Source organism: Dermacentor andersoni, chromosome 10 (genome assembly GCF_023375885.2).
Source record: "Dermacentor andersoni chromosome 10, qqDerAnde1_hic_scaffold, whole genome shotgun sequence".
In the NCBI taxonomy this organism is placed as follows: domain Eukaryota; kingdom Metazoa; phylum Arthropoda; class Arachnida; order Ixodida; family Ixodidae; genus Dermacentor; species Dermacentor andersoni.
In genome coordinates this window covers 126445272-126466393 of record NC_092823.1, presented here as the reverse complement: position 1 = coordinate 126466393, position 21122 = coordinate 126445272, and the positions used below count along the sequence as shown (strand labels likewise).

Below are 21122 nucleotides of genomic sequence, written 5' to 3'. Positions count from 1 at the left end.
GCTGCACCCAAGCCAGCGTCGTTTCAAGCCCATATTTCCGCGGCAACCACATCCGCTCATCCAAATAACCTCGCCACCCACAGTCATGCCTTCGAAGGCACCCAAGCTTATGGCCACTCTGGGTATCGTGGGCCTGGTCCACGCCGCGATTTCGGCGGCCCAGCACCGGTCCTACCTGCGGCTCACCGAGCAGGACTTCACGGTGCTGCCGCTGGACATCATCTTCCAGAGTGTCCTCTGCCTGCTGATCACCATGTACGGCACCATGTGCATCGCGGGCGACTTCAAGGAAGTCCGCGCGACAGTCGAGCTGGAGAGCAAGTCTTTCGAGACTTTCGGGAACCGACCGTCGTTCTACATGTTCTGCCACCGTGGAAGAGCGTTGGCCAGTGAACCTGAACGCGGCAATACTTCGATGCGAATTCGAGAGCGTCGTTAGCTCGGACCCTTGTACTCGGGACAAATCCCCTGTACCCGGTGCCTTCCCGAGGACCGCGTTTGCGTCGAAATTTCTCTAATGCGCCGGACAAACTGCGCCAGCGTGATGACTTCCTTTTTAAGTGTGCGTTGAAGCAGCACTCCTGGAAGCAAAACGTGCGTTTTCGGGAAGAGCCGCGTCTGCAAAATGTGCCGTCGGCCGCGCAAATTATGCGTCAGAGAGAGAGATGTTTGGAAATGTGTGAAGCAGTTTTACGCTGTACGGTAGTCAGCCGTGAATGGCTTGGTGCTGCTACGATGTCGAGGTGATACATTTGCACGCCTGGGGTGTGGGACGAGTTGTGTCGTTTGTACAACATAGCACCTCAGTTTTCTTGATTCCATATTAAAGCACTTCACTACTACGCTTGTATACTTGCTCTACTCTGACCTATAGCAAAGAATGCCACGAAAGCTTGGGAGGCTTTATCCACTGCTGGCGTTCGCAATTAGAAAATAGTGTGTCAAATGTAAAAGATACGCAATTCGATGTGCTACTACATCTTGCGCTTTTTTATGACTAAATACGACGAAATCATTCAATGAACATGTCTCAGGTTTGCACCTGCTTACCACAGAAAACTCGATCGCTGTTTCCACGGCGTTGATAAAAAGTACCTAGGTCCGAACCTCATGCTTGTGGCTTTGTTTATGACTCTGTATCTGCCTTAATACGCCCAAATTTCCAAGCAGTCCTGCTTCTCTAAATGCAGACAGCAACAAGACTGCACATGCATTGTTAGTGCAAATTGGCACATTCGTAACACAATATTTTGCTGAAGTTAATCTGCCAGGTCACACAGCCATTTCAAGCTGGAAGGGCGAAATTCAGGCAAATCCAAATCTTGGCCAATCCCCCCATGCCCCCCCCCCGTAGTGGGCATGCGCCATCGTAGAAGGAAACTGCCCATCATTCCGATGCCAGCTAAGCCAACATACTTGTAGCTGCCATACACACTAGTAGCGGAGTTCCCTCTAGTAATATTTGCAGGAAACTCCTATTTACCAACAAGCGAGCATACTCACAAGTTTCTGGTGAATGGCCACAGTGCACCACTTGTGCTTGAACTCGAAACATGCTATGTAGCATACGCAAAGAAGGAAGGTGCACGAATAGTACGTTATTTCATGTACGTCCTACGTCCACAAGTTTTATTCGTAAAATACAGTTAGATCTTCATATAACGGCCACAAGTTTTATTCGTAAAATACAGTTAGATCTTCATATAAGTCGGCCGTTAGGGCCTTTGAGAAGGGCTCGGTGGCTAAGGTTGCTTTTAAAATTATGCAGACATGCGAGATCTCTCAACACTACTTATGTTGGTTCCCTGCTCACCTTGGGATGATCAAGGGAGCCCCTCCGAATCTCAATGAGTCCGCTCATGAGGCAGCGCGAGATCTTACCCTCCGCTATGCCCCGCACAACGGCGTGGCGGTACTCCCCGAGAATAGAGACTCCCCTTCCACATACAATGAAACCACGAAGTATTACCTCCTTAATCGCAGGGTTTACAGTTTGCCGCATCCTAAACTAAACAGGGCTCAGGCACTTACATTACGCTTACTACAGACTGGTACTTACTCTTGCCCACGGAGACTGAACATGTTTTATCCAGAGACTTATACAGAGCCTTATTGCCAAGATTGTGGTGCTTTAGCCTCGCTCGAACACATGCTCTGGTCTTGCGAAAGAATTGAAGACTCGGCGATCAAGGATGCGTCCAGGTGGGAGGCTGCACTTCGCAGCCCGGACCTGGATGAACAATTCTGGGCTGTCCAGCAGGCTCACGATGTGGCCGTGAGGCTTGGCCTTCCGGTCCCGACGTGGGAGCGGCCCGCTTAGTGATTAATTATCACTACTTGCAGGACCAAATAAAGTTTTCCTTCCTTCCTTCCTTCATATAACGAAGTCGGCAAAATCGGCAATTTGCTTTGTTATATCGGAATTTAGTTCCATTTACATTCGATCTTTTATGCAAATAAGTAGTAGAGTCGCCTATCGATTTTTCTTGCACGGGAACGGGCTTCAGAATTTTCCGAATTATCGGGCAATCGAAAAAAAGCAAGTTTGAATGAGAAAACTTCATTTTGATAAATTTGGGAGTCTGCGACTAATGATACGGTTTCATGCCACGTACGTCGACGATATCGTCTCGGCGGTATAAGACTTAAGAAGCCAGCCACACTTTCACGTGCACTACCGCGGCTGATACCACCGCCCGCGAGCTCGCTCCGCTCCCCCTCTTTGCCTTTGCTCACGTGGGAAGGCGGCACTCGTGAAGTCACCATCGTTCTTCCCTCACCCTTGCACACTCTCGCTCGCACCTAAAGCACACAGTGCGCGGCGCGCAATAGGGTCTTGTCGTACTTGGACTTTATATGGAACATGATGCGGCTCCACTTCAGCGGTCGCTGTTGTCGCGTAGAGGTGCATTTGCAAACGGCCACTTGTAATTAAATCATTTGACCATCTGCGTCCGTGGATTTATTCTCGGCATTCCTTTGCGGAGGCAGTGGAATTGCGTTATATTGAAATGGCATACAAACGCACTGTTATATAGAGGTTCTAAATGCATGGTGTTCTTTCTATACACAAGAGATTATGAAAAGTTAAGTTCTTTATATTGAGAATTTCGTTATATACTGAAGTTCATTATATCGAGGTTTAACTGTGTGTATATATATATATATATATATATATATATATATATATATATATATATATATATATATATATATATATATATATATATATATATATATATATATATATATACACACACACACACACACACAGATGAAAAAATTGTTCCACAGAAAGCATCACAAATCAAGTGTACTGTGAAACACATCGAGGAAAACTTGAGACCACACTATACTTCCGTAGCTTTCCACAGCATTGCCTGTGAAGCATGAAATAGGATATAGGTGCAACAACACAAATTTTTCAGGCATTGAAGAATGTGCAACAGCGAAACAGGTGAATGTTTAATTGGTAACAGAACAAGTAGGTGCTCGGCTCCTCTGCCGAGACTAGACGACAACAGGACTGGCACTGCATGTCTAAATCTTGCGGGTGTCCTCCTTTTTTTTTTTGCAAGTCTTGTATTGCAAAACAAGCCTCTAGACTGCTGGCAGTCGACAATCCACTTTTCTAGCCTGCCATGGTAAGCTTCTCAGTAAAACCTGAAAAATAAAAAAATAAAAGGGGTTGGACAGTAACACAGGACAAGTGAGGTGAAAAGAAATTTTGAAGTAGAACTCTATACATGACTGCCAATGCAAGAGCATTTAAATAAAGATTCGCCGCAGATCAGCACACCCAGAGTTTCTGTTCAGGAACCAATGGGCGTGGGGGCTGGGTCAGTTGACCCCTGAGGGAGGAGGCTGACCTTTATTTGCCAAGATGGAAAGACTTCATTGTAAGCAGACACACCAATGTTTGATCAGCATAAGGCATCCTCACTCAGGGACAAAATGCCTATTAGGCAGCACTGAGAAAGCGACACCTGAGACTTGCCATAAAACGCAATAGTGGGGCCTAAGATAGTAGTATACTGTGGTGCCCTAAGCTAATGCATAGCAGTACTCAGCTCAGAGCCATACCTGCAGCCACAACCAAAAGTAAAGGCTTCTTGTTTGATGCTCGTCAGCGGGACGCCAACAGCTTTGGTGAGCTCACTGGCCGCGGCACCCCGTTTTCATCAACGATGTAAGGTCCCTGGTAGTACCTCCAGATGATGGCCGAACCCCGCTTCAGCTGGCCCTGCGAGTCGCAATTCCAGGGTGAAACTTCCAGTGAGCTCCGTGTCAGCTTTCTATTAGCTCCAACTTTGTATGCAAAAAAAAAAAGAAGGCTCCTCATTGCTTTTAAACATACCAAGTAGACTGTTGCCTGCTGCTGCTGACAAGTCAGAAATGGAGTAAGCATGACAAAAGCAGCAGCAGCAGCAGAGTGTTTTGCTGAGAAAGGACATCTGTTCAGACAGACAGCTGGACTAACAGCGCAGATGATGGGATAAGTGGGGTAGAAACATGACTGATGCATAGATCATATGTACCTCGTTCCATCATTGCACTGTTTGCTATCTTGAACAAAAACTAAGTAGCTCAGCTTACAATTCATGGCTGAACTTGATCATTCTTGACAGCTGGCTGTGCAGACGACAGCTATCTCTCTCTCTCATCACTAAATGAACCAGTCAAGAGTCGATGCCGTATTTTACAAAACGGAAAACAACATGCAAATGCAACCTTAGTGCAAAAACTTCAGTGCTAATGAACCAGCAAGAATAGGAAACATATTCTGCGAAGCTTGTCAGGGTACGCAGGTCATACTAATTTTGTTTTGGAAGCTCTCGAGGACAGACGTCCACAATGCTGCCTCCATAACCCGAAGATCGATGGAAAGCAGCACATACAATCCGGGTACAAAAATATGCAGGGAAATATGCAAAGATTTCCAGGACAATAATTGCCTTTAACATGGAAACATTAAGGTCTCGGATAATAAATTACCCAATGCAATACAGAATGTCACTAAAAAGGAGGCTGTACCAGTCTGCTAAGATGCTGCCAGCATTCTGTCCAGCTCGGGTAGATAGGCATGTTCGGGGGCTTGCCTGCTTCGAGGCTGTAAGGCAAGCACATTCAACACTGTTAACTTGCTGACAAAGGACATTTTAGCTAGAGATGGGCATTGTTTGACTACATTACTAAACCACAGCCAAGAAAGCGCACAACCAGTGTTGGCAACCTCACAGAGTTTTTGTTTACTTTAACAGCTTTGCCTTTTTGGAGCATGAGCGACGTTTTTTAGTTATTTAAGCAGCCAGTAAATTGCCATGGAAGAACTTATTCTGGAACTTTTAAGTTCAATAACTCACCAACATTTTATCACAAGGGAGATACAAACTGTGCCATTTGTTGCCGCTTCCAAAGACATGCCAAAAAGCTTATTGTTGAGACATCTGGGTTCATCAAAGCCGCTTTTCTACATAAAGTACAATCCAGAGATCCGGTACAGTTTTAGAAAGTCATGGGCTATCTTGCCTTTTCTTGTTCTGACTGGCGACTCGGCACCACGGGAGATAATGCAAGACTAGTTTAAAAAATAATAAGGAAGGCATCTAGGGAGAACAATGAAAACATGAAATCTTAAACAAGTCATCGTTATTATCATTACTCAGCGACCTTTCACTAAAAATGAAGTGCTTTGGGCCACAACTTGCCAACTTTGACGAAAAAAGGTAGCCAACACTGACCGTGGCTTCAGAAAAACAGCACTAAGTAGGCAACCTGAAGTGACGCCAAACGGACAAAGACAAGCATAGTTTTCACACAAGGTCTATGCAAACACATGGAAGATGACAGTTACTAAGGAGACACGACACTACTGCACGTCTGCTGAGGTTTTTATGGCAAGTGATCAAACAAATACCATCATACAACATAAAAAGCATCATACCATCTGTTGTACGATGGTATTTATATAATATCACATGCATGAGGGGGAAAACTGTCATCCAACCAAGTGTACCATGAGTCTAGAAAGGAAACCCATAAGGGTTTCTTAAAAAGCACGTCGTCGCATGCGGCCGAGCAAGTGGCCATTGCCTCGGCCCTCCTGGACGACGGACATGCCAATATCTTTAGCGACTCCAGGGCAGCCATCCGCGCCTTCAGCGTTGGCACCATGTGTAAGTAAGCCTGTCGCATCCTCGACGGCAAAAGCATCACCACCCACACTCTCACGTGGTTCCCCGCTCACATGGGATCCATCATGGGAGGCCCCACAAACCTCAACGAGCTGGCCCACCCCAAGGCGCAAGGTCTCGCTTTCCGCGACCATGGAGAACTCCAACGCCGGCCCGCAGTGGTGGAGAACAGAGATCAACCGACCACATACAACGAAATTGCGCAGCACTTTTATCTCGGCAGGAGAGACTTTCCCCTTCCACACAAGAAGTTAAATAGAGCGCAGGCATTGACCCTCAGATTATTGCCAACAGGCTCATATCCCAACCCGGCTTTATTCCACAAAATTTATCCCGACACCTATGCCACTAGTTCTTGCAGGCACTGCAATGACATCGCTAGCCTAGACCATATGCTCTGGCGTTGGCCCTCGTTACGAGGCACAGAACAAATCAATGAGGAAAAGTGGCTCTCCGCTATCAAGAGCCCCGATGCTGGGGCGCAACTATGGGCTGTCCAGAGGGCCCACGATGCGGCGGTCGGGCAAGGCCTGCTGTCCCAACGTGGGAGCGGCCCGCAGCGCGCTGACTCGCGTACCTCAGGACCTTATTAAAGTTTTGCATCCATCCATCCATTCACAGTTGAGGAAAAATCGTCTCGGTCAGTTAGTCGAACCCAAGACCAATGTCTTTCCGGAGTGGTCCTTCTGCCATCTGAGTTAACCAAGATCCTGATCCAGGAAAGGCATTGGTCCCGGGCTTGAATATCTGACCGGGACGAATTTTTCCTCAACTGCGAAGTTCTTTTTTCTCAGACACCTATATGGGTTTCCTTCGTAGCCTCGTGCTACATTCGGGCGGACGACAATTTTCAATTTAACGACATTTCTTCCACCTCGCGGGATTCCGCGGGACTGATTCACCCGTATCGCATGCAATAAACCCTCAGTTATTAGCAGTGCCACGGTGGCTGGATAAAAAGGAATGGTGCGGCCTGCCACGTCAGGTGGGCTGCAATGGGAGCGAACGTGAAAGCCGTAGTTGCATTTTTGGCAGCTTGGCTGGGCCGGACGACGCTACCTGCTGGGGATGGCATCCCAAGCGCATTCCTGATGCCTTTTCTATGCCGAACCCAGACAACATTCCCCGGCTGGTGGCGCCGCAGCGGATCACATCGTTTTCGATGCACGCGGTGGTGCCGTGTCATCGCTTGTTGTCTTGTGTGTCCTGGTTGTACTATACTGTACGAAATCACACTTTTATGTTGGAGAATATAGACACGAATGAACTTTCCAGGTACTCAAATGTGTTTACACGAGTGCACAGTAATATTAAAGTTCTCCGTAAAGGACAACAGTTATCCGTAAAGGACAACAGTTCTCCGTAAAAGACAACAAGGCACATGGTATTGATCAGTTGCAGGGGGCTTATGGTGAAACAACATTGAACAGATTTACAAGCTGCTGGCTTTCACATTTGCACTGCATCAATTTCAAACCAATTAACTTCTGAAACGTCCCCGACAGATCATCTGGCAACGAGAAAATGGCATTTTTATGTCACCCTTTGGCACGATGCATTCGGCATTTCCAACACTGCTTCAGAAGTCTTCGCCAAGCTGTTAATCACCAATGCAACCTACCATTAACTACATGGTTAATTACCACTGAGAGGTATCAAATAAAACACTTAGGACACCCACCTGCTTCCAGAAACGGCCATCACTGTTCCGACAAGGTAAAACGGGTACGTGACAGAGCTTGACAGGAACTGAAAAAAAGACAAAGGTCGACATAGGAAAAACAAAATGTATTTTCAACTTAACTTGCAGTATATCTCCAAAAATCTTAAATGCACGGTTGAACATCCTCAAAATGCATAGTAGGTTACAAGGAATGCTGTAGCACACATCTCCGGATTAATTTTAACCACCTGGGATTCTTTAATGTGCACACATATCTAAGTACACCACCACTCTTGCATTTTACACCAGATTGGAATGTGGTGGTGGCGTGGAGTCGAACCTATGACCTCGTGGTCGGCAGCACAACATTAAAAATGCCGCGGGTGCCTATTTACTAACTTATTCAAAACACCCCTAAAGGGCCTCAAAGATTACATGGGGGGGGGGAGGCAGTATAGTAACATGGGAACCAGAATAGTTACAGAATAATAGTTTGACTAATAGTGTGAGATTTGAACAAGAACAGAATGTATCATAAAACACATATTGCAGTATATACACAGAAAAAAAAACATGCCAGCAAGATGAGACACAATGCTGTTTCAAGAATAGGTCACCATGAATCTAGAATATGCAAGCTAGAATATCAGGCAACAAATTTGTGCTGAAAACCCCCAACATCCTTCAGCTCCAGCACACGCAAACAATCTTTTCAAACTTGAAATCACATTCTTAAAGCGAACGATAAACTTTTTTTCTAGTGACTGGCTGACTATCCTTAGCTAGAATCACATTGCATTTCTGACTAGCTTACATGTAGTAGAGTTGAATGTTGCTACAATGGAGTCGCATCTGAAAGAAGATACTTTCAACATTCGATATACATTATGAGTATTATATATTTGTTACAAGCTGAGATCAACAAGAAAATTTTTATTTGCTTCATTACATCTGACATTCGTTATAAGCACATATTAGTTGCCATGCCTTCTTTATTATGTTTTACATTGCCGAAAAATACTTTATATTCACTTCATTGTACTATCTGATAATTTGTTATATTGATCTATCATGGTTCAACGAACTTTTAAGAAAATCAAGACGACATCACAAAGTAATGTAGCCTGTTCAGAACTCAGACTCCATGATCAAAATAAAACCCTCAGATATTCCTGGTACGTGATGTGCACAAAACAGCAGCTGTTACCTAACTCTTGAAATGTCACAAGGCAATAATGGCTTGAGAAGGCTTGGATTCTTACCATTGTCGTTGCACTGACGTAACTTTGTAACGTCTGAAAAGAAAAAACGAAATTATTTTGTAAGAGGGATCGTGAGGTGATAAGTAGGTATCTGCAATTTACAAGTTACAATCTACAAATTTAGCCAGACTGTTATGTGGAAGCATCCCTGCAATAAGTAGAACAAGAGGTAGACTTCTCAAGCTGTTGCAGTCAATTTAAGATTAGCTGAAGCAGTGAGAGTTCATGGTTGTCCTCTTAGTCAGGACGAATAGGAACTGAATAGACATGCAAGAAAAAATGACAACCACTGTTCAAGTCAAAATCTCCTCTGGCACCGTTTTACTATTGTCAGCTTCTCAAATTATTGGCCAATTCTTTAACTGGCACGATAAGGATTGCCAGCACTACAGCTTGTAAGTGGACCTCCCACAGGCACTAAGCAAAACACACACACACAAATAATTGAAGCATACTTGTCAAGGTTATTGTACCACGCATGAATAATGCCTCTCAATAATGCCTTACGAAACTCACTATAGCCTTATGTAGCTTAATAATATTCCTGGGGAGCTTCTAATGTTCCCTTGCTTCATCACTGCGGTCACAAGCAGTGCATACGCAATTGTTTCGTCCACTGTGTACTCCTACATCTTCCCGGCCACAACATTTATAGGACACGACTCCCATTATAAATGTGAATTTCTGCTCGGTTAATGCATGGCGCCAATAGATCGCAAAAAATACTAGAAATTGGAACTTTTAATTCGAGGATGTACACACAGGCTCTGCAGGAATTCAGCTTTTTCGCTAATCCCGTGTCCCGTAAACATTTGTGGTCGACTGTACAGTCAGTGTCACAGGCTTACGAAGCACGGGTGCCAAAAAAAGTTGCACTTCCGGCTCAGTTCCGGCCCGGCTCAGTGGAGCCCTGGACTAGGGGCCCATCCATGGCTGAAGAGGACCCAAGCTTCAAGAATGAAAACTTCGGCCTCGACCCGCTAAAACCTTAAAAGAGTCAATAGAGTTTTCCATTCCATTGCATTCAACTTCCGAACACTTTGTGCTTGTAGCCAGTAAAACCTTGTAACGCAATGTTGTTAGCATAGTACTACAGTGAAACCTCTCACTCGGATGTCAAGGAACCGGAAAAGTGGCCTGGTTAACCTAGTGTCCAGTTATCGAATGGACTAAGAAAACAAAGAAATGCTTACTACCTCAACATACCTTTATTTACTAAATAAATCCACTACCCTCACTAAATAGAAGCGAGGTTAGTGGATTTATTTAGTAAATAAAGGTATTTTGATGTAGTAAACATTTGTGCTCCCAGTGGCGAGCACATGCAACTTCCATGACAGTGCAACAGCGCCGCAAGACGCGCATCTTCTGAGCCAACGTGCTTTCTACTAAGCACCTCTCGATTATTTTTCCACTAGTGAGCTGGCAGACGAATAATCATCGATCACGATGCAGCTGGAAGGTTCGACGCCAGCACAAAGGCCACAGCATAATTTCCTTTCATCCTCAACGGTTTCCATCGTTTTCATGACATTGCACGCCTTGCACAGAAAACAAAACCAGTGCCCACTGCAATCGCTGCAGATGAATCCACGGGCACTATCGTCGCAACCACGAATGGCAACCAAGCGATCTCGAAGGTGCATGGCAAATGCTATGCCATGCACGGCACTACTATATGCAATAAAAACGTGTGAAGCGCTTGTCATTCTTGCACAGGTTCCAGCTGATGACTGAGGCCATGTGGGCTCTGCTGCTTTGTTTTGGTTGGACGCTGGTGGCACCCTTGGCATCTGTGCTCATTTGCGTAGCACGTCTTCAGCACTCCGTGCTCACTACACTCTGGAGGATAGTCTGAACTAGCTAATGCACGATCAAATACATCCAAATTAACGAGAGTTTAGATGCCATTAAGTAATTCGTACGTTTGCCAGGACCAGAGGTTTGAATTCATTGGGTTTCACCGCAGTACGTAAAAAACCAAAAGTAAAAATGCAAGGCTCTGGAAATATTCAGCCTGCTTGCAAATCATGTGCATCAAACTTTTGAGGTCAGTAGCATTCACCCCATTGTTATGTAAATCTAAAGTTGTCAAAATGGTTGACAAAGCTTGGAGTGATAAATACAAATACTTAGTCTGACAATCGACAAGGTGGGAAGAAGGAATAAACACCTTGTCCTGCACGACGTAGGCATTGATGACAAAGGATATCGTGTTGGCGAACCATATAGTCATGACCTCGCCAATCAACCTAGGTACAAGCCCACTGGAAGGAAGAAAAAAAAAAAAGAAAACATAAGTGGGGGAGGGGGGACAGGAATATTAGGGGAAAAGAGACTCTTCACATAGAGTACATGTATACACTTGGAATATATGAGTGACAAATACTATCCTAGCGCTCTGAACATGGCCTTTTTCTATCTGTTAACCCCTTCAGATAGATACCAATTGATTATGCACACTGAAAAATTTTCCCGACCCCACTTCTGGCACCTTCAAAAGCGTGATAAACGCACAGCTGCAGAATGGATTAAGAATTTACAATTCAGCGAGTTTGGTCACGTTTATCCAACATGGACTCCATGCAAAGACCCTACAGGATCTTTGCATATGACAATGTCAACTATTTCATGTCTAGCATACTTGGAAAGCACCTATCGAGCTGCTTGAAAAATATGCCCGGTGTAAAGTACTGTGAAGAACAATGAAAGAAGTGAGCTCGCTATATTACAACGTACTTGCATTGACAGCAAACCCCCAAGCCATTTCTCTTACAACTCGTCTTGCTAAGACACTTTACATATAACATTAAAAGTTGAAGCACAGGTCCACTCAGAGGAGCTCAACATGTATGTGACACATTTCAAATATATTATTTCTGTCGGCACTTCTGCTCCTAATGCACCATCCTGGAGCTCGCAATTGTCCGCACAGTGCACGAAGTGAAGTTCCTAAATCCAGTAGTGTTCAAAAAAACTTAACAATCACGATGGAACGAAAGCCAATTCCTACGGAATACCCAAGCCTGAACTGAGAAGAATAAATAAACAAAAGTGCATACCTAAAAAGGCCCAGGATTCCTTCCTCCCTGTATATGTCAACAACGGAAGTCAGGATTCCCCTGAAAGAGGCAAAACACATATACACACTTCACGCCACAAAGCAAATTTGCAAAAGCAGTGCAAGTGAATGTGCAGCTTGCTTTGATGCTACATCAGACCATGCAATGAGCAGCAACATAGCAGACAGCGAGCCAATAGGATTGTGTGCTAAAACGGTGCAGTGCCCTGATCCCTCACGACCAACTTCTATGTTATGACATCACGACTCACCCTCTTGGTAAATGAAATAGAAATTGGTTTGTAGAAAAGCTATTATAGTAAACTATTTTTAGGGTTCTGTGAGGCTTGCCAGGTAATTTTCCTGATGTTTTGAGTTCCAGGACCTTTCACTTAACACGCACGCACACACACACACACACACACACACACACAAAAAGTACAATTTAAAAGATGTCACGTCACTAACTCTTCAACGGATGCAAGCAAGGCTAGAAGGCGCGCTACTCACACGTATTTCTCTTCTCTCCCCACAAACTGGGCCATATATCGACAGCACACCACTGCAAGTCAAGTTGAAGCAGTGGTCAGTCGGCAACATAAACAAGAAGCTTAAAAAAAAATAGCAGACCAAAAGAAATAGTGGACCAAAAAGTAGCAGACACTTTTGAACCCACATTCAAATACAACATAAGAAAGTAGGCGAATCGCAATAAAGTTTAGTTTGGGCTCTGCGTGTGACTGATGCTACATCTCTGGTTTTGTACAAGACAATTTCCAAAGAAACCTGGTGTCAGCATACCTTTCTTGCTTGCAAGCACGCTATAAAAGGTTCCATAAGCGCAATTCTACGTGAAAACTACGCTTTAAGAAAAGTTTTCCACTCTGTGGGACTTATCTTGTCACACAACAACAGTCACCTGACTTGCCCACGTTTCCTTTCTTCAATGCTGCGTGCCCGGTACTTCCACGTCACGAAAGGCATGCATGCTATCAGCGTGACACAGCATTCTAGACATGAAAGTAGTGAGCACAGCATCTTCAAAAAAGGAAATGCAAGCAAGACAGATGACGATCCAGATAGATCCCAAAAAGCGTGAAAACTTTTTTAGAGCGTATATAACAATAACAGTGATCCAGGTTTCGCCCTGCATACTTGCAGGAATCGCTTGGTGAACACAGATTAGGCATTCCCTTTCACATTGATGCAGAGTGTACACAAGTTGCCTGTACCTGCTATTTGTGAAACAATAGTAATAGACGGCAAGTTGGAACTTGGGAGGAGTCAGCTTTGTAAAAAATGAAAAAGAAAATGACAAGAGAGAATTTTGGCACTAGCGTCTACAAGAGCTACAAGTATGGCACTTGAACTAGCCTGGGAATGGTTGGTGTTGCATGCATTTGCCCAAACTTCTTCCTTCTGGCTTCAAACAGCTTTGTGCCTCTGCAAATTGACCATTTTAAGCAGAACACTGCCTCGCGAATGCGGCAATTCACGTACAAATTACGTAAAGATTACCTATAGACATGAAAATGTGTTTAGGAAATTTAGAAAGATGACATGGAACAAATAATGCCATGAGGATTTCCAAAGCTACAAACATGAATATTAAACAAATCCAGACAAATCCATGAACATATCATTCTTATGGCACCTGAATGATAGCACCGCTAGAGTTCTCTCTAGTAATTTTCGTACAAAATTATCGAATTAAAGACGCAACAAGCAGCATCACCACCTGCTGGCAAAAAGAGTGAACATGAGGCCTTGCATTTTTTTAGGCAATGCATTTTCAAGAAACATGGGAACTTGTCTTTCATTCATCCAGTATTAGTAAAATATTAATATCTTATTTCCATGCATCCATTAACATTTTTTCCTGGCAGGTGGCACTACTAGCACAGTCTTTGGTAACATTCCCGTAGCCAGGTTTACATGCAATAGATGTCCCTAAGTTGCGACATTTGCAAACGTTTTTGCGTTCTTTTAATTACCAATCTAAAAGTGTGCTCTGCAGTGTGTCCAAAACTAGGCAACAAAGAACTCAGGACATCAGAGAGGCTTGCATAAATCTAGGTGCATTAGCATTACCATTTTATTGGATTTGCCAGGATACCGGGACAGCACAACAAGTAGCAATGCCATGGCCATCATCCTGTGACGCTGTGTTCGACATAACCGTGTTGACCTCCCTTGCATTATGCTCCTGCTTTATCTGCTAGAGCAAAGCTTCGCAGAACTACGCAAGTTTAGACACTTTTTCCTGCCAATACATACTGCGCAACGGAGGAACATTTCAGAACGTAGCGGTTAAACAGAGCATTGCGAGACATTGCCATGAGCACCACTGTTTGTACTTCCATCCCAGCATTCTGGCGAAACAGTCGTTAGGTTCACCATTTGTCACAACACGGAGGAAAGGAAACTCGTCGCCAAGTGCAGTCATTAATGTTCCACAATCACAAACACGCATCCCTAGATACACTTAAGCATGCACCACACGTGTGTTTACTGGCCAACCATTCCCCAATTGCCATGTGCACAACCCCCTTCCGATCAACCCTTTTGACAGCGTCAAATCCCTACGCCCTGCGCACCCTCACGCAATAACTATAGTGTTAACATGCCCAGTTTTCTTTTTTTTTCACAGCATCACGCTCAGCCACCAGGCATGTGAGCTACGCAACAAAGCAGAGCCAAACTTTACCAAACTCCCTTGAAAAGTATGAGAGCTTAAACTCAATAGCCAACAAAGGCTATCCACACAACACAGATCCAGCCACCTTTAACACTCATTGTGCTTGTTCTCAGCAGCTTTGTTCTCGCATGCAACTGAATGCAGCTGTCCCAACCTCTGTACCAAGGTTCCTCACCGTTGAAAGGTTGGGAGACGAAGATAGCGGCACACTTGGCGGTCATGACTTTCAACGTGCGCTTGACGAAGTTGACAATGCGCTGCTCCTCGGTCACGGTGTCGTCATCTTCCTCGTCCTCGAACGACTGCACTTCGGGTAGCCTCTGTGAAAAGCCACAGAAACGAAACGCTCACACACACAAACACACACTACCAATTGCACCATCCCAATAGATTCATATGCAACATTAAATTCAACACTGCCAGCCTGTGAACTTTAAAATTCGTAAAAATCATGTGGACACAACGCCAGAAAGGAGAAAAAACATGCCACATTTTTTTTTAAAGCCTACGCTGAGCACATATTTGCGACGCAGCACACAAGCCACAGCAAATGCGGACCACACGACTGACATCACAGTGACTTTTCTCCGATGTTGCTGTTGCCAATTTTGGCAGCTATAGGAATTTAGCTGCTTGAAAGACAAGAAAATTGCTCGAAGCAAGTACCCACCATGGTGTACTTTCACCACCACAGGATTTCCAAAGGTGTGATCGTAGACCAACAATTGAAACCTTTCTGGCAATTCTTCGTAAAACTTTGACATGACATTCGTAACATTGTAGAACAAGCCCACACTGGAAAGCTTTGTGGACAACTTGTGAGAGTTGGCAGGTATGCAAACGCAATTTCAAGCAATAGTAATGTTGTGAAAAGAATTCACAGATGGGAAAAAAGCATTCTTAGGAGTGGTGTGCTTCTACATTGAAATTGCTAGCGTGACTAGCTTCTCGCGTATGGAGCTGGTTCCTTCAGACCCCTATGAGAGAGGCGCAGGGGCAAGTTTAACAGCAATTAAGCTCTACTGCGAGCGTGAACAGACTGCAATGGCAATAATGATAAAGACAGGTTAACAAAAACAATGCACTTGTTTTCATTGTATGGCTTTAAAGCTGACTTGCACGACTTTGGAAGTTGCAAGAGCACTCTGAAACAAACGTGACTTCAGTGACACCGTAAGGGCACCAAAGTTTACAACTCAACTTAGATCCATAACTGCAACATTCTCTCACTTTCCCTGCTGCATACTTGGTAGTGCTACTATAGGCTATGCATTAAGTTCCTGATGCTTAAATCCAAATCCCGAGATATCAAAAGCAACATAGAGCATATTATACATTGAGCGTTACAGGATTACACTCAAACACACACACACACAAGAAATGAGAGAGAGAGAGGAGGGGCATCTACCTCAATAAGCTACTGCTGCGAGTACAGTGTCATAATTTGCAGTGTATTTGTTTGCGCAACTGAAACACATTTAATCCTGTAATGCACAAACATGGCAAATCTTAATTTGCGGCAGAAATAATTACAGGTCAAAGAAAATTGGTTATTTGAATTAGAAATGTTATCTCGATCAAAGCTCAATTAGTATAAAACACTTAATATGGGTGGGCGAATATCCAGTGCTTCAAATCAGAATTTAATGTTACGCATTCATTATTTGTATTCAAAAAGGAACTACTCAGAATTTTCAAATATCACAACTATCCAAATATTTTGTGACAACCGCCTGCTAGTCTTGTTACTGTAAAGTATTGCTCATTATCAGAAGTAAAACAATGACAAAGGTTTTAGAAGCAATGCATAAAGAAAATTGGTAATGCAAGCTTTGCTTTTGATTTCATGGAGGAAGCCAACACGACAACCTGTGATATTTACTTGTGGTCTGTCATTTAGTGTTTTTGGCAGTCTAGTCAAGAAGTTTTTTTTTCTTTTATGCTATAACTAATGATGTTTTCCTCGCAACAGGCCCTTTTACTTGCACATAAGTGCTTGACACAGGAGTGTTTCAGTAGCTTTTCTTTTTCCAAACCTTTGGATATTTTTTCAAGAACCATTTATTTAGCACTTTTGGAAAGCTTCTCATACAGCAGCCATTCATTCCTAAAAAGCTTGCTTGCAACAAGGCTCCAAGGTTGTGTGAGGCTATTAGTGCAGTTCTTTTAATGATAATTAGTGATATTTTGTCCTTGATAGTTTTTTTTTGCAGTTGTCAGTAGTACAGGTATGGTACCTAAATATACCGAAATAAATATTCCTGCTCTAACTACTATATCCGTCAACATTTGACTATGCGACTATTTGACTTACTACTTGTATTCGATTCGTGTTCAAAAAAATTGATATTCACCCACCTCTGATATTGAGTAACTGGTTTTTTAAACTATCCACCACTGAATCAAAAATTTTATTATAGGCTATGCATTAAGCTACTGATGACTAAATCTGCATTCTGAGATATCAAACGCAACATAGAGCATGTGATACATTAAGCATTACACTCTTAAAAAAAGAAAACAAGAGAAAAAAGGGGGAAATGAGAGAGAGAGAGAGAGAGTCTGGACGTATCTACCCCGAAACAATACTCCTAATCTGGCTTGCTTGTGTTTTATTTCTTGAAAACTGTGCTCTCTACTTTCCTGTCAGCGGTGCTATGTCGCTGCCCCCACTGCAAAATAAGTATGGTGGGCACACATGGCCACGGCAGACACTGTGCCTACAATGCATGCTGCATCAGCCATGTGACCGGTTCAGGTCTCAGTTGCACGGCCAGAATGAAAGTGAGAGCACCTCCGAGCTGGAGCGCAGCACCCTGAATGAACCGGGCGAATGCATTCCCAGAAATCAGCTGCGAGTAAATGAATGTGAAGCAGCCAGTCGAACCTACAATTAAGTGTCGCTCTGCAAGGCCGCTGGGCGGAACAGGCCAACCATCCACTCACCCGGTTCACCTCGGCGAACACGGCACCGCTGACCACATTTGCGCACAACCGGACACTCAGACCACGGTACAGTCCAGAGTAGCCGTCCACTTTCTTGATGTACTTCACTGAGAAAGACACAAGAGACAAAGACTATAGCACACAGAACTGTTTAATGTCCAGAGCTTCACACAAAAATGTTCTTCATGACAGCTATGCAATATGCTTTTGCCAAACTTCATCAGTCATATCAGAAACGAAACCCATTTGCTGCATGTTGCAGGATGCGGATACTGCAACTGATAAGAAACATGGGGGTTTGCTGATGGTATCATCACCTGTAGACAACAAAACAAACTAAAAAGCACTGTTATCCCAAGTACCAAAAAAAAAATGTATGAGTGCACTGTAAGCAAAACTAAATAAAGAGCATCTGGAATTGGAACCATCTTTCTTTTTCAGCCAGATTCAACAATTTGAAAACTTGTTACAAGGTGACGTCGCATCAAAGTGACAATGCATCAAGTTTCAATTGATCAGTAACTGGTAGAGCAAAAGTTTATCAACGCCCACAGCTTGATAACCAAGTATCAAAGCAATAAAGTGCTAACTTGGGTCAGTTGGTACATGTATGAAAAAAAAAAAAAAAATTATTAACAGTGCAAAGAGCGGGACATGCAGATTGAGACAGGTGAAGCGCTGATGAGCTTTACACGATGCAGTGGCTAGAAGGTTCACTAGAAGGTTAGTCTGTCTCAGTCTGCACGTCCCGATCTTTGAACTGCTACTTAGTTTCCCCCCCTCCCCCCCCCCCAAATAAATATCAAAGCAATGTATTGGAACTGGTATGATTGAAAAAGTATCAAGCAGCATTAGTCTTTAACAAGAAGCCCTGTAATTTTCTCAATCACCTTTCATAACATTTCAGTTCCTCATCATTTGTCATCTCTGATGCATAAAGATGTGTGCTAATGTGTCACTGAAGCCACTGTCAACGAGTACGCTAGGAACGAACCAGATGAAAATGATGTTTTGAGATCTGTACCAATCCCTTGTTCCCAATGAAATGCCGGCTTTGCAGAAAGTTCGTAGGCGTGGCATCAAATTTTGCAAACAATGCAAAATTTGATGCTACGCATGACTGAGGGCATTGTTTCTTGTGGTTTGAATGACTAAAGGTTCCAGATTTAGCACTGCTGCCAGGTTCTTCTCAGTGGCTATAACACGAGCATTGTCTCAATTTATATATTGTGACCTCTCTTTTGGCCATGCTTTGCGAGGACATTCATCAGAGGATGGCTTTTGGCAACATCTTTCTTCTGCTGCTTAAATGCCGTCATAAATTTCTGTTCGCCAACACGCAGTTGACCTGCCAGTAACCTGCTCAATTCCAAACAATAAGCTTACCTAACCAGGTGGTATTCTAATTAACTCTATGGCAATGAGTTTGCTTTAACAGTTAAGCAGGAAATGTTTTACAGGCTTATTCACAATAAAGGAAAGCAAGGAACACAGTGAGCATAGTTGTGCCCGGCTGGCCGTGTGTTTGAGTGTTGCATGTAATGCACTGGGCATGATTGAGATTGTTCAGGCTGACTTCATCAAAAGTATGAAGCACACATCACTTAGCAACAGAAATTTACCAGTAGTGATGAAACTACAGATTCTGCCGTTCCCAATGGTGGTCTACGAATACAGCAGTGTTCACGATAGTGGGTAGTGTCAAATGAGATGGTAACTTGCGATCTTGTAACAGCCCATAATGATTTTGTGTGTGTGTGTGTGTCAGATTGCTTGAAGAGTGGTCTAGGTTTGTTCGAATGTGTTTCACTTATTAGATTATCTGCACAGCTGGAACACGCTTTGTTTGGGGTAAGCAACAAGGATTCAATACAATTACATAGATAGGAGACAAAAGACTGAGAGATTAAACTTTTGTTTGCACTGCATTGACCACAAGCAAACTTGCCTGCAGGGCAGCATTAGACATGGGTACGCCAAGGGCACACGGCAGTTTATTTCTTTCTCCTAGCTTCTACTGGCTTCTTTTCTCGGTGCACACACTCTTTTGATTATGGCTTAACATTTAACAAACCTTTTTTAAATAAAGTTAGTCGATGGGAATGCTTTCACCAGTCCGCCTTCAAACGAACTGGCCGTCAAGTTTTTATCCCCGCACAATTTTACAAAACGATAGAAGAATGAATGAATGCACACATACTGTTGACTACTCACTGTATTCAATAGCTCCTGGTAGTGCCAAGGCAGGCTTTCCAAAGAGGCGCCTTGTGGGCTTGGGCGGCAATGGTTCATGGCCAATCTAATGTAGAAAGAAAAAAAAAATAATAACAATCATAAATGTAGTGTACTGGTGGTGATAACGAATATTTGCACTCCAGCAAGCTGCCAACTCTCGCTGGCTTGTGGTAAACCGCTAAAGCGTTACAATTTAAAAACTATACTTTTACCAACCGATGCTTTCAGGAGCTATTCGCAAACACGTTCAACTACATCAATACCAGTACGCGCAGAAAACAGTGATGCGAAACTATCGGACCATCCCAAACGTCCTCCAGAGGACTTTGCGACGTTACAATCGCAGTTGTCCTTCGCATGTGAAGTGTTGCGTCTCTTTGACTAGCGATAGAGAGAAGCCGCAATGAAACGCTTTCTACGCTATCTGCATAACGCACGTGTCGGTCAAAAACAACCGTTATAGAAAATAAGACGAGGGTATAACAATCGCGCAAGGTGTGCCAAGTTCACCGAACTGTAAAGTCGTGACTATGGTTTAAAAGTTTCTCAGCACATCATACACAGACCATCCGTTACCACCTAGGCACCGTCAGAAACACGCTTGGTTAGACCTACAAAACGCGAAAGCAGTTACGATAACTGCAGTGACAGCACGGGCAATGTGCTCCGTTCACATTTTAGCGCCCGGCCAGGTCGCGCGTACGACGGGGAAATAGCTCACCTGCACCAGGAACTTGACGTACTCTATGGGATACGCTAGGGCGGTTATCGTAGCCCTTCCCACGACGGCGTACCACAAGTTTTTCGCCGAGTCGGGGTCTTGAATCGGCGATAAGCGAGGCGACTGGGCTCGCGTTAAGTGTAGTTCCTCCGCCATTTTCCCCATTCAACGCTGCCGGTCGGATGCCGGCTTTGGCTAGCTTTGGCGCGAAATTAGACCCCCTGTGTCCGCGTTCTACGGCAGAACGTCGTCTGCTCGACTAAAGCAGACGACATTTTACATTTTCTCGGTATGGGTGGTGTAGTTAAGCTAATACCAGTTACAATGAATATTGAACCGAAC

At 43.9% G+C, this 21122-nt stretch overlaps 2 protein-coding genes across 2 annotated transcripts; one reads left to right on the top strand and one right to left on the bottom strand.

Annotated features, from left to right (window-relative positions):
* Window positions 1-85: 85 nt before the first annotated feature.
* Window positions 86-439, top strand: EMC5 (ER membrane protein complex subunit 5). Its single transcript, XM_050192563.3, has one exon. The coding sequence runs from the start codon at window positions 86-88 to the stop codon at window positions 437-439; it is 354 nt and encodes a 117-aa protein (XP_050048520.1).
* A 3011-nt stretch (window positions 440-3450) lies between these two features.
* On the bottom strand, window positions 3451-20962 carry LOC126544976 (mitochondrial carrier homolog 2-like). Its single transcript, XM_050192562.3, has 12 exons — window positions 20781-20962; window positions 20039-20123; window positions 17825-17931; window positions 15054-15198; window positions 12691-12742; window positions 12182-12241; window positions 11293-11386; window positions 9120-9152; window positions 7876-7943; window positions 5035-5110; window positions 4084-4243; window positions 3451-3663 (listed from the first exon to the last, which is right to left on the bottom strand). The coding sequence occupies exons 1-11, from the start codon at window positions 20943-20945 to the stop codon at window positions 4127-4129; spliced, it is 1002 nt and encodes a 333-aa protein (XP_050048519.1). The 5' UTR covers window positions 20946-20962; the 3' UTR covers window positions 3451-3663; window positions 4084-4126.
* Between the last annotated feature and the right edge of the window lie 160 nt (window positions 20963-21122).